At 49.6% G+C, this 17,275-nt stretch overlaps 1 protein-coding gene across 2 annotated transcripts in view; it reads right to left on the bottom strand.

Annotated features, from left to right (window-relative positions):
- Positions 1–10,126: 10,126 nt before the first annotated feature.
- sim (bHLH transcription factor single-minded) overlaps positions 10,127–17,275 on the bottom strand; it is a 52,540-nt gene continuing 45,391 nt past the window's right edge. For both annotated transcript variants that reach the window (XM_084587188.1, XM_084587189.1), the window contains exons 7-8: positions 12,394–12,541; positions 10,127–11,375 (exon numbers count right to left, since the gene is read on the bottom strand). In XM_084587188.1, the coding sequence (XP_084443314.1) occupies positions 10,127–11,375; positions 12,394–12,541 (1,397 nt within the window). The remainder of the gene's footprint in view (positions 11,376–12,393; positions 12,542–17,275) is intronic.

The following is a 17,275-nucleotide window of genomic DNA, read 5'->3' as shown; positions in this document are numbered from 1 at the left end:
GACTGAGCACTTGTCCAGCCTTCCCCTAAATATCAAACATTGCTGTTTGTAGGGAATTCTGATCATTCGCGCTTCCGGTTTTCGGCTGTGCACTCATGTATTGCGGTGCAGCAGGTGTTCGCCTCGACGAGTCGACGTGCAGCTCGCCGCAGTAGCAGCGTAGGCATCTATCGGCATGTCTTTTGCCACGGCTCTGAGGTAGAATTTAAACGAAGAATTTAACTAGAAACATCTTGTTCCCCCTGTCTGCATGTGAGGAACGAGCATAATGCTTCACATACAGCGCATATACATACTTTGGACGGCCGAGTTAATGTTCTGCACGGCGAGGTGTGTGTGTTGTGCCGGCGCTCGATCTTCAGAGGTCGATGCAGGACCTAAGACAGCGTAAATGCTAGGAATAGCTCGCTTGCATTACGGGCAGATCGAGGTGATAGTTTAATGGGAAGCGAAAGCTGCTCGTGAATGTGCGTATCTCGATGCCAGCTGGTACGTCGCATCACCTGCAGCTATGTGCGTGACAAGACCGTGCTCTATGTTAGAATGGATGAACTCTTCGTAGCACCTCATCAGGAGTCGCGACTAACTGATATCATAGCGTAGCAAGCGAATTGTGGACATAGAATGTGGACGAGAATCGTACGGGCACGTCTGACGTACCTTTAGACACATCTTAAAATAAATTACAGTAAAAGGGTCTTGTGTGACTCAGTGGTATATTTTTCATGCGTTAACATGAAACGGAATCGAAAAGGGGTTACTATAGAACGCGGGAAATTTAAAAGTTCTTGGCAGCTCCGTAAACATAAATATATCAGATAGTAGATACCGGGCTGGCAAACACTTTTCCATTCTTTTGGATATATAATAAAATAATCACATATTGCTACTACTAATTTATTTGATTCTCCGTCATTGGCCGCCGTTCTTTATACATCACATTGGTGCTAATTATATGCACAAGCGCGCCGAACGCTCATGCCGCTTTGGTGGACACGTTCGGCAGGGGCAGAGCTTTAACCAGACTTTAAGCATTGCCCCCCCCCCCCCCTTATGACCATGCGCTAACCCTACATTGAGATAGAAACCATCGATAGAAACTGCACGATGGTTGCGTTATGTAGACTAGCGGAGCATGGTTCCAGCGACTAGGCAATGCTGGACACGCTTGGATAGCGCACCTTGATAACGGTGGCGCTCTTCCTGTCGGCAATTTTGCGAAGTTACGCCAGGTATATTCCCTTACCTTCTCGCCGGTATTGTGTACGCAGGGTTGGAACCCGTACGTTTCATATAGATTTCCGACGGTGCCGGATTCAGGTTCTGCTTGAGCAATGTAATGATGGCGTTATAGGGTTCATCTCGCGGCTTCTTCGGCGCCAGTAGGCTTCGAAGACGACCATATATCTCCGGGCTGAGGCACGTTATGAGAATCACGTGTTTTCGTGCATAGTCGGTGACTTCATTTGCATTGAAGTACGATTCCAGTCGCTCGGAGTAGTTTATCTACGTTTCCGCATTCGAGTCGAATTGTGGCGGTGCCGCGAACAGTGGCTGTGCTCTCACTGAGTGCGCCATGTCACCCACTTGCGCGGCGTACGTCTTTGCCTTGGCGTGCTTCGCTTTCTTTCTGAAAGCTACGGCGTTCACTTCGTTCGCCGATTCCGAAGCGTTCGCAAGGGGTAGGCGTTTAACGTTATGTCAACTGCGGAGAAAAAAATTTGGAGGACGCTTAAGCTTCGCCTTCAAGAGTGGAACGCGATAGCGTTAATGCGCCTCGTCGAGAAAACTTATTAAACGCAAGGGTATTGGGGCATCCTCGCACCGGTACCCGCGCGGCCCGAAGGGGAGAAGCGGGTGAGCGAAGATAGTGATCTAAAGAAAGGAAAGACGCTTGATTCTACAACCCGTGAGGGTGCACGGCGAAACGTCAGGGGCGAGTGGCGCGCCACGTGTCGGGGCAGCGCCGCACATTGCGAGGAGGGGTTCTTCTGTGTTTGCCGCAAGATGGCTCTGCATGTGCGCAGAGCGCAGAAGAAATGTAGCGGAAACGTACTTCGCTACTCGTGTAACTGCGACTTCTGTAAGTAAAATGCTCATAATTACCGATATACACCGCAGTATAACGTTCTACGGCACGTTTCTAAGGCAACACCGCATTCACTAGATGCGCTTTTGTGCCGCTTTCAAGCATCGAATCGAGCACGTCTTTCTGGGTTGCTGGGACCCAGTCTTTCACTGGGATGTTCTCCAGAGAACACTAAAGAAAGACCTTCCGTTAGATCCGTATGGCATACGGTTCCTTCCAGTCGAGAGTGAGGGTGGTATTCCTTTGGATTTAGTCATGGTCCTGAGCCTCCACAGCCTGTGGAAAACAAGGATGCAAGTGCAACATGCAGATGTCAACACGCGTTCTGTACGCGAGAACTTTATCGAGAGTGTGCTGCTCCTTAGAGAAACGTATCGGGTGCTTTCTGATCCACCTGACTGGATCAGTGTGCTCGATGAACTGGCTGTCCTCAAAAAATTTTAAACCTTTCGTGACAGCCGAAGTCTGGTTGTTGCGAGTTTTACCATTATCGTGGATCTTTTTTGAATTGATGTGAACTCAAAACAAGCAATAAAGAAAAAAAAAAAAACTCGTGGCTGAGTGGTAGCGTCTCCGTCTCACACTCCGGAGACCCTGGTTCGATTCCCACCTAGCCCATCTTGGAAGTTGCTTTTTATTTATGAAGTGCGTGCCGGGATTTATCGCTCACGGCCAACGCCGCCGACGACACCGGCTTTTCTGCGACACGAGCTCCTTAACGCTACCGCGTTAATATGATAGCGAGTTCTCATGGGCGTCCGAAAGAGAGGCGCTTGCTAATGAAAAACATCCCGTGCGCAGCGTCGTTTTAACGCGGTAGCGTTAAGGAGCTCGTGTCGCAGAAAAGCCGGTGTCGTCGGCGTCGTTGGCCGTGAGCGATAAATCCCGGCATGCACTTCATAAATAAAAAGCAACTTCCATGTGCGGCGCTGCCCCGACACGTGGCGCGCCACTCGCCCTTGACGTTTCACCGTGCACCCTCACGGGTTGTAAAATCAAGCGTCTTTCCTTTCCTTAGATCACTATCTTCGCTCACCCGCTTCTTCCCTTCGGGCCGCGCGGGTACCGGTGCGAGGATGCCCCAATACCCTTGCGTTTAATAAGTTTTCTCGCTCCAGCGTGCGTCACTCGACCAGTGGTGTTTAGGCGACGCGGCTCCTCTTTCCGCTCACAGCGCGATTGCTAGGTGCAGCGTCTGATGCCGGACGCCTCTGACGTGATCGCTGCGCCGTAGCGCTTCTGCTGGGAAAGCGTCCCCTGCGATGTAATAACGCTATCGCGTTCCACTCTTGAAGGCGAAGCTTAAGCGTCCTCCAAATTTTTGTTAGTCCTCCCAAGGACACCCAAACGGGACACCCAAAAACAACTGTTGCAAGGGACAACGAAAGGCTGAAGCGGCATTTACATGGACCCGACAGGAGCGGGTGCAGTTCGGTTATCAGGCCGAAAGCCGGTTACAGGGTTCATGTAAACGCTGTAGGGTTGGGTCGAGGGGTCGAGTCTATCAGCTCTTGCAAAGGGGATGCGTTGGCTCGACTCGAGCCTCGAGCCCGCGGCTGGAAGCACGTAAACGCAGTGAAGTTGAGACGAAGCACAGTGGGAGAGGAGTGTGGCATCATCCTGAGACGCACTGTGCGCGTCCGTCATTTCCCTCACCCAGTTCTCACGGAAGTCATGTGACCGTTCTGGCTGTGTATATATATTAGATGGCGAAACATTAAAAGGGGGTCATTCTTGGTTGGGATACCACGAGCGTCTGTCCGCTTATCTGACAAGAACAGTACGAAAAACGCGGGAGAAAGACCGGAATCGTGTGAGTTCGCCTCTACGCGAGGCGTCGACCTAATCGCCGCTCGTCGGGTCAGTTCATGTAAACCGGATCGGGCCGAGTCTATTCGACACTACTCGACCCCAGCAGTCGGGTCCATGTAAACAGGGCTAGAGTGCTAAGCACGAAACCTATTCGCGCATCTGGCCCCGGTTAGAAAAGTTCGCGCGCGAGAAGTCTGCAAAGGCTGCGCAACAATACAGACACCCCCTTTCTCGTCTCTGTGGGTTTGTCGTTAGTTCCGCCGCCATGTGCTTGAAATGTAACTGAGGAGGATTTGACGCTGGCGGCAAGCAGAGTGTCCCCGTCAGGCGTCGTAATAAGTACTGGTCACTATAGGTATAATAACGTACGATATTGGGCTAGTTACTGCTTCATTGTTCGCGCATGCAACATGATGGTAAGGGGTGAAGACATCTTGCGCAATAGTGCGGTCAGATGCGAACAAAGAATTAATCTGTTATTTATTTGCACATTTCAGGCGACTAACCATGCCATTTATTACCTGAACTTCAACCTGCAGCGGGAGCTATTTTGGTCGCACGAAAGATTGATTGATTGTTTATAGGAACGGAAAAGGCGCAGTAAATGTCTCATTTGTTTTCTGTGGACACCTCAACCACGCGGTAAGGGAAGAGAGGAAGAGGAAAGAGAGAAAGAGGAGCCGTAGAGTAATTTCGACCACCTGGGGATCTTTAACGTGCGCTGACATCGCACAGCACACGAACGCCCCTTCGTTCCGCCTCCATCGAAACGCAGCCGCCGAGGTCGAGTTCGAACCCAGGTACTCCGGCACAGTAATCGGGCGTCTTACCTCTGCACCACCCCGGCGGGGTGGTCGCACGAAAGATGTAGCTTATACATGCATGTTTTCGATCTCATGGCCGGATGCGATATCGCTAGCTGCGATATGTTATCGAGTAGTGAACATTTCCGCTATCTGTCTTCGACCTGTTGGCGGCTTTGACGAATATAATGGTGTAGGTGCTAGCGAAGCGTTTTCGCGAAGCTCACTTCTGACTTCCATCACCCAAATGAGTCATGGTGCAGATTGTAAGCAAGCTTGTAATGACAGCATTGTTGCTGTCTGTTGGGAGAAAGAGTAAGCTTTATTGAGCGTTGAGCTCCTTGCCCATAGCTTGTCGATTGTTGGGTGTTTTTCGAATGAAGAATTGCCAGGGTTATGCACGCTCGACGGATGACGCAGAACAGTCGCTGCGAAGAGCACGAAAACGAAGACCACATTTTTTATATGCAGGAAATCTGAAGAAAACACGAAACATGACGTAAGCATGAAATTAACGACATAACTGCCTTCTTGAAAACACTTTGGGCATCTGTAAGGAAGACTTATTTTTGACCGATTGTGTTACCACCCCGACAAATATGTCCCAGAGCAATTGCTGTATTTCAAGCGAACCGGTAATGCCAAGCAGGCACACATCGCGGAACAGAGGCAGAGACAATGTCTGCGCCTCTGAAATCGCGGTGTCGATGTTAATCTGCTTTGGACGAAGAGCACCGCCCCCACACCTCACCAATGCTGCATGAGAGACGCACCGGAAATGCTTGAAAGGAAATTTTGTTTAGTTTGTTTCCTATGGTGCGACAATTTCACATAAAATTGGGGGGAGTGGGGGGGGGGGGGGGGCGACTGTGCATTATTGTTTCATTCATGCCAGAAAGCGGGAGGGCGCATTGAAAAGTGGCGAGTAGAAAGGGAATTCGTATTAGGGCTATAATTTATTTCGCCCTGTTTGTTCTTCACGGACACGGCTTTCCTGAAACGGTAAAGATGATCGCCCCTGACCGTTGTGCGATGCGAACTTTGCTGCTTCCTGCATCACAGAGCCACTTTTTTTTTTTCCACGGAGGGCTTCCCTGTACCGCGACAAAGCACCTCACGGAAGCCGGCCACTCACCTGGATATGGCTTCGCGCACCCCCGTGGAATATCACAAAAGACTGGGGCTAGACACGAAGGCCACAGAATTCGCGTCTTGCTGCTCCTGCTGTTGGTACTACTTTATTGTTGTTGTTGTTGTTACCGAGGCTGCTCTTGCATGCTTACAATTGCTCGGGCAAGTTCAGATTCCTTTGACAACTATTTTTTATTGAGAGGCAGCTACGAAATATGGTAAAACACTTTTATGGAAATATAAAAAACAATGATTCAGCCTTAGGAGGCGCAGATAAATGATTTATTCTATTGCTTGTTTTTCGCTCGTATCGAAATGCTTCTGAGGGTAGAAAATACGGTAACTACAAAATATTACACGCCTCCTAAGAAAAGGTCTGCTCGTAGTGGAGGATTGTCATCTAGGAATTTTATATGCCAGACAATTGTGTTCATAAACAACTCTATATCAAAAATTAGCTTGTCCAGAATGTCTGCAGGAGTGTAAAAACAAAATTAAAGATCAGTGCAGAAAATGCATGGGAGTAATGCGAAAGCACAGATGCTGTTGTTGGTTCCTTCCGGTTGCTTCTAGTTGCCTAATTCACTTCTTGTTTATCTATTTTAGTCTTTGGTACTGTCAAATTGCGCGCCAATCCCTTCCTATGCCCTTTTTCGGGTCTAATTCTGGATGCGTGACGTCACATCCTTAGCGTGACATTAATTCACTGGAAAAGGCAGGATCTCACCGGAGACGGCAAAGATCCTAAGCCAACAATCTCTGAACAGGAAAATTCAGATAATCTGGACACCCGCGCACGCTGCCGCCCCTGGCAACGAGGCGGCCCATGAGCTAGCTCGAGCACTCTCGAGCACCCAAGTCCTGCCAGCCAGTCTTTAACGCTGCGGCACCCGTCTTCCAGGCTTACGTCCCGGGGGCGGGGGTGATCGCCTTCTTCTGGTGGCAAATAAGTTTTTCAGTGAAATCTTGTTTACCCATTTTAGACTTTGGTACTTTCAAATTGCGCGCCAATCCCTTCCTATGCCCTTTTTTTGCCAGACTCAGGTTGCGTGCCGTCACATCCTTGACGTCATCATAATTGACTGATTTAATTAACTCTTCTAGTATCTGATACATTCAAATGTGGCGCCAAGCCATTGGCTAATGTGACTATTTCCGCCTCTACTTTTACATTTTTTTGCCTCTGATTAACTATCTAATTAACTTATTTACCTAACTATTTTTCTCGAACACAATATTACATCACCTTCTATCGATTGACACCACTCATTAACCTCTACCGCTTCCCAATTACTCACAACTGCTGCGGACACGATTTTGCTGTCGCGGTCTGCGGACAGAAATCTGTGAGTATAGCGAATTCGCATTAATAATTACAGGCTGCTAATCGGACACCAGTCCTCTGTGCATATAAAGGTTTGGTTTGGTTTGGTTTGTGGGGTTTAACGTCCCAAAGCGACTCAGGCTATGAGAGGCGCCGTAGTGGAGGACTACAGAAATTTCGACCTCCTGGGGTTCTTTAACGTGCACTGACATCGCACAGCACACGGGCGCCTTGCCTCTCGCCTCCATCGAAAATCTGCCGCCGAGGCCGGGGTTTGATCTCGCGTCGTTGGGAACAGTAGCCAAGCACCTTAACCACTGCGCCACCCCGGCGGGGCATGTATATAAAGGATTCAACCGCTCGTGATACCTGCATTATGTTCGCATTGTTGGCTGTACAACTACAGCGCAAGAGTTTCGAATTAACCCGCGCTACCTCGTCACGCCTAGACAGCTGACTGCTTCAAACAGTATTTCAGAATTAGTGCAGCGTACACAAGAACACTGTTACGATTAAAAGAATAAAATTCCGAGACCAGTGCAGAATCGGCACTAAAGAAATGCTTGTCCGAGCGTTGCTGTGTAGTTCACAAAATATGTCAGCGACATTACGCGAGTGACAGATACTGCGCCTTTTCGTTGCTGTAAACAAATTATAAAACGCCGGGGAACTTGACGCGCTCAGCTGAACGCTAGATGTGTTCGACAAGGGGTGCGCGATGAACCATGTGCTGCAGCAACGCTCAGTCGTTCGCATTTCTCCATTGCAGATCCTGCAGTGTTCTTGATTTTTTTTTTCTATGACGTCCAGCGTTTTTAGCCTAAGTGCCATCACGTCACGGCCCCAATTACCGTATCAACCACACCTTTTGCTCATTTATGTACTTCTTTTCGCACATTTGTTTCATTTGCGAACTTTCTTTCAGACTGCAGTTGGTTGATTACCTCTCTTTACTCACGTTCTAGCCATTCCCACTCATTTGTGCACGCAAATTACGCCCTTTCCAGCTGATTTTAAATTTCCCGTTACCGGAACTTACGCCTACGTCACCGGAAGTCGAGTACGACGTGACCCCGTTTGGACGTCTCCATTACTCTGCGCGGCTGTTTCCACGCTCGATTGACTTAATTCGCTCTAATTAATTACCTAAGTACTCTACATGCACTAAATTTAGCACACAAGCTCTTTCAAAATCCTGCGAGAAAAAAGAATGGACAGGGTTGTCTTCACTCTACTGTCTTTTATGTTTCTTACAGTCCTGACTCTTTACCAGCTGCTTTTAATTTTTCCAATTGCGAGGACGAGTGTTTCAATGCGACGTGAGAGGATCGCTATACAAGAACGAAAAAATATTCATATAGCGTGAGTTCGGAGCACTTAACGCTTTAAAGCGAAATCTTTGCGAGTTCTGTCTCGCCGCCTGTTGGATTCGCCCGACACTACACTAACGAACCTCCACCACACTTGGCCAGATTAGGTATGTGCACGGCGTATTTACACAGGTTAAAATGAAGGAGCGGCAGCGTAGAAGCGAGCGAAGATCGAAGTTGGACGAGTGACTGACGTTGCGGCCGATGACTAATGCTCGTGAAGCTTGGTATCACTCATGGTTGAACCTCTACAAGTTTTTTTCTTTACTTACGGTTCGTGCTTACACGCAGTGTCCACAAATCCTGTTCATTCCACTCATGGGCGAATAAGTGATTTCGTCTTAAAAAGGAAGAGGGATAGAAAGACGCGTGCTGCAACAACAGCCGTCATCCACCACCGAAGCGGTGGCGGGTGCAATGACGGCCTACAACAGATAAAAATTCGGTGGCAGGCCAGCCTCCGCCGCAAGCGGCGGTGACCCACCTGTCCCAGCCTAATCAGGGGAGTACCCAAGCCTTCTCCAGAGCTAAAAAGAAAACTTTGGAAGGCAAGCAAACTGTCAGGCAAGCACACGACCGCGTTACTCTGGGGAGTCCCTTGGCCCATCCTACTACAGTCACTGACACATATTTTGAAGTTAGTGACCGTACGAATAGACAAGGAACGCACCTGAAAAATTAAGCAGAAGCTGAAATATAGAAAGATAAAATGCATATTGCTGCTAATTCTAACGTAATATGCGACTCAATGTCCTCGATGGTCCCCCATCCGTTCGATGAAATATCTTCTAAAATTGAGATCCATGCAGTGTATTTATGCAGCCTATACTACCAGAGGTTTAGGCATGTTTTCAAAGTCAGCGCTATTATAGGTTTGTGCATTTAAGAAACGTAAGTGCAGTTGAAGCCACATACGAACGGATACAAAGCCATATGCATGGTGTAAAGGCTTTTGGATGTCGTACTGTGACTTACAGATTGTGCTGATCATCCCCCCCCTCCCCCCCCCTTCGGTTAAAAGGAGTCAAGGTCTGACTGTATCTCCTTCCTAACGTTCTACCTGCATCCCTTCCTATGTTCCTATGTAAGTGCTGCGACACTACAGTGGGACTTGAGAAAGGACGGAAAGCTTTCCACAACATTTAAACACCAGTAGCAACGGGCGTGACAAGGATCAATAGATCAGCTTCTGTGACCAGTCTTAGACGTCCAGAACAAAAAGCTTTATTTACTTAGCTTGCGCTTTCAGCTTCGCAGGTAATCTCTTTATCATGACGAAAATAAATGTGCACGCATCTCTTGACAAATACAGAGCTAACAGTCCTTGAAAAAACAGCTCATGTCGTGCTTGCGTAGATTAAAATTCGCATTTTGATAGCTCCTATGCAATGCTAGTTCGCAAATTAAGACCACCATGAGTTGGGATCACTGGTTCCTGCAGTGATGAACCAACGCAAAACTTGGTTTTGCTGAACAAACAAGGCGCCTCTGAACCTCTTGTCCTGTACATATGTACACACAAACGATGCCCACGATGTCTTTCAAAACCATACACTAGGTCTTTCCCTCACATCGTGTCCTGCTGCAGCTCACGGCCTCAGTGCACGAAACCGTTGGACACATGGTACTGCTGCGCGTCTACAATAACACTGGTGTATCCTGGCGCCTGTCTACTTGCAGCACTGGTGAACGGTGCACTGGAAGGCGCTGGTGCCTCATGCCTGTAGGCCATATGCGGAACCGGCCCACGCTCGCACGACGGCAGCAAAAACCGGGCAGCGTTATCGTACTCTCCGGTCACTAGTCTTTGGCCGTAAAGCGCAAAGACGTCCACGGGAGGTTCAAGGGCCTCGTACGCATCGACCGAGTTCTTGAGTAAGCCACCTGGCGACGATGAAGAAGAACCTTCGATCACGGGGCTGTGGTAGCTCGTCGTGGGTTGAAGGGCTACTGCGCTCGGGTGACCGGCGTCTTCTAGAGGGAGCGTAACGGGGGTAGGTGTAGCAGATTCAGACTTGGTGTGCGCGGGAACAGGAGACCCGTCGAATGCACTCCTACTCGAACAGGGCGACCTCCTCGCAGGAGGAGGTTGCGCCGCTTGCGAAGGAGCTTGATGCATCGTCTGTATGCCTTCGAGGTCCGACTCGGAAAGTGTGGAGTCCGAGTGCGTGCTGTAGGGCCGGTGTTGGAAGAGGGAAGAATTACCGGGACTGGCAACCAGATCGTGAACTGAACCGCTGCTGCGGGAACAGGATGATGACGACATGGCTGCATCCTTGATCGAGTAAAGATCGGCGCACTGGAGTAGGGAAGCAGATCGCGTCGATCCATTCGCTCCGACGTCGGCGGCTTCTGCGCCGAGAGCGCTGCACTGTCCGTAACCCGGAAAGTTTTCCAATTCTGTCCTGGTCAGGTAGCGCTCTTCGGGCATAGCGCCGTAGTTGGACGTCGTCGGCGCGGTTCTTGTCTGCTGGGCGCAACAGCTGTTGGAATCGGCTTCAGGCACACCGTAGGGGCCGCCCCACCGATCTTCGCCGAAGGGAAGCACGTAGGCGGACAAGAACTCGCTACCATATGGCGCGGACGTCGACGGCTCGTAACAGGACTGACCGACAGGGTCGCTGCCCCCGCCGTTAGAGCAGGCTTCGGACGCACTCGAACTGCAGTAGTATGGAGACCGCCGGCACTTCCCTTTGAAGGACTTCATTTTGCCTGGAGCGGATTTGTTGTTCGAGGAGGACGGCGTCGAGGCAGGAACGACGTCGTTGCTGGCGTAGCTGGTGCAAGGCGATGTTTTTGTTCTGGTCTGATGCACTTGGAGCTGGATGTCTTGAGCCTGAGGCTCACTGCGCAAAAATAAAAAAAAAAAAATTCCGCTTGACAAGACCATTACATCAGCGGAGATACCAGTGCATTCTATTACCTGAGTGCTGTAGAAATTCATTTTAATTTCGAATCTGCGCTCGTTGCGAATAAAGAAAATTTTGTAACAATGCCTTCGGACGTTAATAAACTAATATAGGACCGTTCGCAGTCATTATTTCCCTAAAATTATCCGACGGCTTAGAACGAAGCGAAAACTTCTTCCGGTATGTCATTTAATTCCGGGGAGGTTAAGCGTATATGCAATTACCAAATAATGAATCCAAATGGCAAATACAACCACTACATTGGCGAAGGCATGTTCTACAGCACTGGACTCAAGATCCGCAGAAATAAAAATGAAACTAAGGTTGGATGGTTGGTTTGTGAAGTTTAAGGTCCCAAAGCGACTCAGGCTATGAGAGACGCTGTAGTGGAGGACTCCGGAAATTTTGACCACCTGGGGTTCTTTAACATGCACTGACATCGCACAGCACATGGACGCCACACCTAAGGAGTGGTATAGTGACCGTCATGCTCCAGAACGAAAGACGGCTGCGGTCGGAAGTCTCTCACTAGATTTTTCTGTGCTGGTCACGGATACGCTGGCTTTCACTGAGTCCAGAAAGAAACAAAATGCTTTCTAACCAGACATTTATTGCTCAGAACTCCGTACTGCAAGGACAGTTCGACCTACTGGCATTTTTTTTTTTTTTTTGGGGGGGGGGGGGGGGGGGCTTATGATTCCTGCCAAAGTGGTTTATTCTTCTTATTTTGTATTTACAAATTATGGTCAGCAGTTTAAGAGCACGCTAATATTTTGTTCCCTCCATTTTTATGCGGAATGACGCGACATTGCACGCGCTTTCTTACAGAATGTGACTGACGGTGGACACGACTATGGAAACGTGCCCCAAATCTAAATTCATAATGACGAATCTTTGTGAAGGAACTTACTAGCACGGTATTGTCTATATACTCTTGCAAAAACGGGAAACTTGCCTGATGACGTAGTTGACGCTGACGATACAGTGAGGTCTGGAGGAACGGCTGTTGTGCACAATGGTAGCGTAGCTCTGCATCCACACCCAGCCGCCTTCCTTGGTGAGGAACCGGTAGTACTTGGTCGTCACCTGGCCCTTCAGCAGCACTGCGAAATTTTATGCGATCATTTACGACGCCTGGTACATTTAAGATCAGCCAATGGGCACAAGAGTCAGCGCACTCACATACACACGCCGGGGTGGCGCATGGTTACGGCGCTCGACTACTGTTCCCAAGGACGCGGGATCGAAACCCGGCCTCGGCGGCCGCTTTTCGTTGGAGGCGAAAAGCAAGGCGCGCGTGTGCTATGCGATGTCAGTGCACGTTAAAGAACCCCAGGTGGTCTAAATTTCCGGAGTCCTCCACTACGGCGTCTCTCATAGCCTGAGTTGTCTCGGGACGTTGAACCCCACAAACCAAACCAAACAAAAAAAAACTTAGCTGTGGGTTAGCTCTGGTTAAGCCTGAGTGATTGCGAAAGCAATACCTCCCTGGCTGCATTTGTCTCTGCTGGTGGTTTCACATGGCTTCGCCTTTTGTGCAACTAAATGATTTACTCTGGACACAGCATGGTTTCTGCTGTTTGTTTATTCCAATGAACACGCTTTGGTGGTCCGTAAAGTAGTGACTGTCGGTCTGAACACTGGTAATTACAGAGTCGTCCGAATGTCTATACATCACCAAGTCTAGATGCTACCCCATTGGGTAGTGGACTCGCTCTGCACTGCTCATAGACGATTCTTCGGCATTCAGAGAGTCCATGAAACTACTCTCGCTTACTGAACTTGTAGAATGCCGCCGGGCTCGCCATTCTGCGGCATAGGCGCGTTGCTTAGCCAACCGCTCTTGCCTTCATCTGTCTCCTCGACACGGCGCCGGCGTCGCGCGCAGCACGTCGCTCCAACGACGCCTTGTACAACTCCTCAGACATGACTAAGCGGAGCGCGCCTGCGACGCCCTGTTTATCCTCTCCTAGCGAGCACCCTCACGCGGCGGGCTGAGGAGGCCGTCACGTGGTAGCCGCCGCGCCGAGCGAAGGAACGACTACGGCCGAAGAGACGAGTTGGGGCCCCTGCTCTCCTCTGGTCGTGACGTCATGCTGTCACGTGGTAGCCGCCGCGCCGAGCGAAGGAACGACTACGGCCGGAGAGACGAGTTGGGGCAACACCACCTAGAGTAGTCTAGGTGGTGTTGGTTGGGGCCCCTGCTCTCCTCTGGTCGTGACGTCACGCTGTCACGTGATGCGCCGGAGCGAAGGAACGACCTCAACCGACGGCAGATAAGTGCTAGCAGTATTGCTTTCGCAATAAAAAAGTAAAGGAAGCGAGAATCTGAAGTTGAAAGCATCCATTATGTCCCGCCGGGGTGGTGCAGTGGTAAGACGCCCGTTCTACTGTGTCGGAGTTCCCGGGCTCGAACCCGATCGCGGCAGCTGCGTTTCGATGGAGGCGAAACGAAGTGGCGTCCGTGTGTTGTGCGATGTCAGCGCACGTTAAAGATCACCAGGTGGTCGAAATTACTCCGTAGCCCTCTACTACGGCTCCTCATTCTCTCTTTCCACTTTGCCTCCCACCTTCCTCCCTTCCCTTAGAGCACGGTTCAGGTGTCCACAAAGCAAGCGTGACTGATACTGCGCATTTTCTTTCCTGTAAACCAATCAACCCAAGAGCATCCATTATGTCCGCCTAAATTTTGGCGGCTATTTCGCGTTCTCTGGTATTCTCTGAATGAAACAAACATTTCTTTATTGAAATTAGCTAAAAAGGATCATATTTCATTGCAGCATTATTGAAAAAAAGGTTAAATTGTATGATTAAGTTCACAGAATAGCAAAAAGAATATTATAATAATTGCATATACTTAGGGCGTATTCTCGCTTTTTCAAGTGTCCTATCCACCGCAGGCAGCGTAATCATCAGCTTGCATCCATCGCTCCGACCCATTCGTAGACGGGCTGTCCATACTCGGGAAACTTTTTTTTTTCTTGGTGCGTGACCGGGACACATCTTCCTACGCAGCTGAATATAGTCCTTAGTTACATGGGCAATTTAAAAAAAAACAATAATAAATTGGCAAGGCGCAGTATCTGTCACACTTGCTCTGTGGACACCTGAACTGCGCCGTAGGGAAAGGGAGGAAGGTGGGAGTGAAAGTGGAAAGAGAGAAAAGGGAGCCGTAGTGGAGTACTAGTGCGGAGTGATTTTGACCACCTGGGGATCTCTGGCATCACACAGCACAAATTTGCCTCCATCGAAACACAGCCGCCGTGGTCGGGTTCGAATTCGGGAACTCCGGCACAGTAGTCGGGCGTCTTACCGCTGCACCAGAACGGCGGGGCAAATCAAATTGAAATCATAGCGCTAGCTATATATGGTATATATTTTATTACGGAACCAATTTTCTGCAATGAAGCTGGTAAGCCTAAACACTTTTCTTGGTTCCAATGCGCCGCCGGGGCGGTGCAGTGGTAAGACGCCCGACTATTGTGTTGGAGTTCCGGGGCTTGAACCCGACCGTGGCAGCTGCATTTCGAGGGAGGCGACACGAAGAGGCGTCGTGTGCTGTGCGATGTCAGCGTTGTTGTTGTGGCTGTAGTAAGAAGGAAAAGAAAATGCACGAGCCTGCTACTGGCTCCGTAGCTGAGCCACCTCCGCTGCCTCGTGCAGACAGAAGAAAAAATAGAGAAGAAAGAAAAGGAAGAGGGAAAGAAAGACGCGCGCCCCGCCGGGGTGGTGCAGTGGTAAGACGCCCGACTACTGTGCCGGAGTTCCCGGGATCGAATCCCGGCCTCGGCGGCTGCGTTTCGATGGAGGCGAAACGAAGAGGCGTCGTGTGCTGTGCGATGTCAGCGCACGTTAAAGATCCCCAGGTGGTCGAAATTACTCCGTAGCCCTCCACTACGGCCCCCTTTCTCTCTATCCACTTTCACTCCCACCTTCATCCCTTCCCTTACGGCGCGGTTCAGGTGTCCACAGAGCAAGTGTGACAGATACTGCGCCTTTCCCTTCCTATGAACCAACCAACCAACCAACCAACCTCAACAACAGCCGTCGTCCACCACCGAAACGGTGGCGGGTGCAATGACGGCGTACAGTAGTTAAAAATTCGGTGGCAGGATAGCCCCCGCCGCTAGCGGCGGTGACCTACCTGCCCCAGCCCGATGTCAGCGCACGTTAAAGATCCCCAGGTGGTCGAAATTACTCCGTAGTCCTCCACCATGGCTCCTCTTTCTCTTTTCCACTTTCACTCCACCTTCCCTTACGGCGCGGTTGAGGTGTCCACAGAAAACAAGTGAGACAGTTGCCGCGCCTTTTCCTTCCTATAAATTATTCAGTGTTTTTTCTTGGTTCCACCGGGTTTTCTCGTCTGATGTCTGCCGCGGGCTTTTGAGACGCCCTTGTTTCTATTTTTTTTTTTTTGCAGACAAGATGGCGACAGCCGCCTGTTCGGGTCGCTCCGGTTGTTCTGATTCGTTTGTTCCGCAAGGGTTGTACGAGTTTTCACCAGACAAGATTCGAGTCAAGTTCAAGAGAAGCTGGCTGTCGAACAAACGAAGGAAATGATCTGCAACGTCTATGGAGATTGAAAGCCGCGCGGTCGAACTACATGGCGGAGTGACACGTAAAGCTCACTATACCTTTTTGCCCATTGCCAAGAAAAAGCGTCCCCTCGCTAAACGATTTGTTTGATGTGGGCTCTGCTTGCATTTGACCCTCAGGGCCAGCTCGTGCATAATGGAACCCTCTTCACAATTCCCCTTGTCTACCGCGGAGATGATAGCGGGATTCCGCGAGTGACAGATAATGTGCCTTTCCTTTCCTGTAAACGAATTATATCGGGCATGTAGAAGTGTAGGGTATGGAGCCATCCGAGTCTGCAAGCTTTGCCAGTGTACGGCCTGCGCTATGGCGAGAGAGAGGGCTGGGGGTGTATATTCCCTTCGTTTGTCCCAGTAGTACAAGAGAATATCACGGAAAGAGAGAAGGCGCTCCCCGGCCTGTAGAGAGGGCTCCTTTCACTAGCCCGGAATGTAAGACCTCGGGCTAAATTAACCTCTTCGTTGCCAGGGAGGCCGGCATGTGCTGGCGACCAGATGAGGCTTATGGTGTGCCGGAGCTGCCAGAAGCGTAATATGCGAGCAGCGGTGCCGTTGCATAATTTAGAATCGCAGAGTTGGAGTCGGAGATAATTTTTGGTGGCAGATGTAGAGATGAGAGCAAGCGCGATGGCTGCCTCCTCTGCATACTAGGTCTTTCCTTTCCCGTGAACCAATCCTTCTTCTTCTTCTTCTTCATCATCATCATCATCATCATCATCATCATCATCATCATCATCATCATCATCATCTTCTTCTTCTTCTTCTTCTTCTTCTTCTTCTTCTTCTTCTTCTTCTTCTTCTTCCTCTCATTATTATTATTATTATTATTATTATTATTATTATTATTATTATTATTATTATTATTATTATTCAAGGCTCTCTTTAGTTCAAATTAATCCGCAAAGAAGTTGTGCTTTGTCATTTGGTTCGTTTGCTAAAGCATTGCCCCGAGGTGTCCGGTTTGTATCGATGACGCCGCATCGAGCGTACGTGTCTTAGGAGTGTCCATTCAATCGTCAGGAGTTTCGACCAGGGCGTGGGACGAGGCGCTTATATGCACGCTTAGGCCGCCGCAGAGTCAGTTAGTCCGTACGAATTGACGCTATGCAAAAGTTTTCTAATAAAAGTGTGTACGGCTGCGTATGCTTTCTACGTCACCTGAGTTTCCCACATGCCTCGTCACGCAGAATTATAGGAGGTTGTCAGCGCTTGCTGGTCGGTTTTTGCGGGATGAAAGCCTGC

Source organism: Amblyomma maculatum, chromosome 1, assembly GCF_055883805.1.
Source record: "Amblyomma maculatum isolate TAMU_Amacu chromosome 1, ASM5588380v1, whole genome shotgun sequence".
NCBI classification, from domain to species: Eukaryota; Metazoa; Arthropoda; class Arachnida; order Ixodida; family Ixodidae; genus Amblyomma; species Amblyomma maculatum.
The sequence above is the reverse complement of the archived record's forward strand: the minus strand, read 5'-3'. Positions and strand labels throughout refer to the sequence as shown.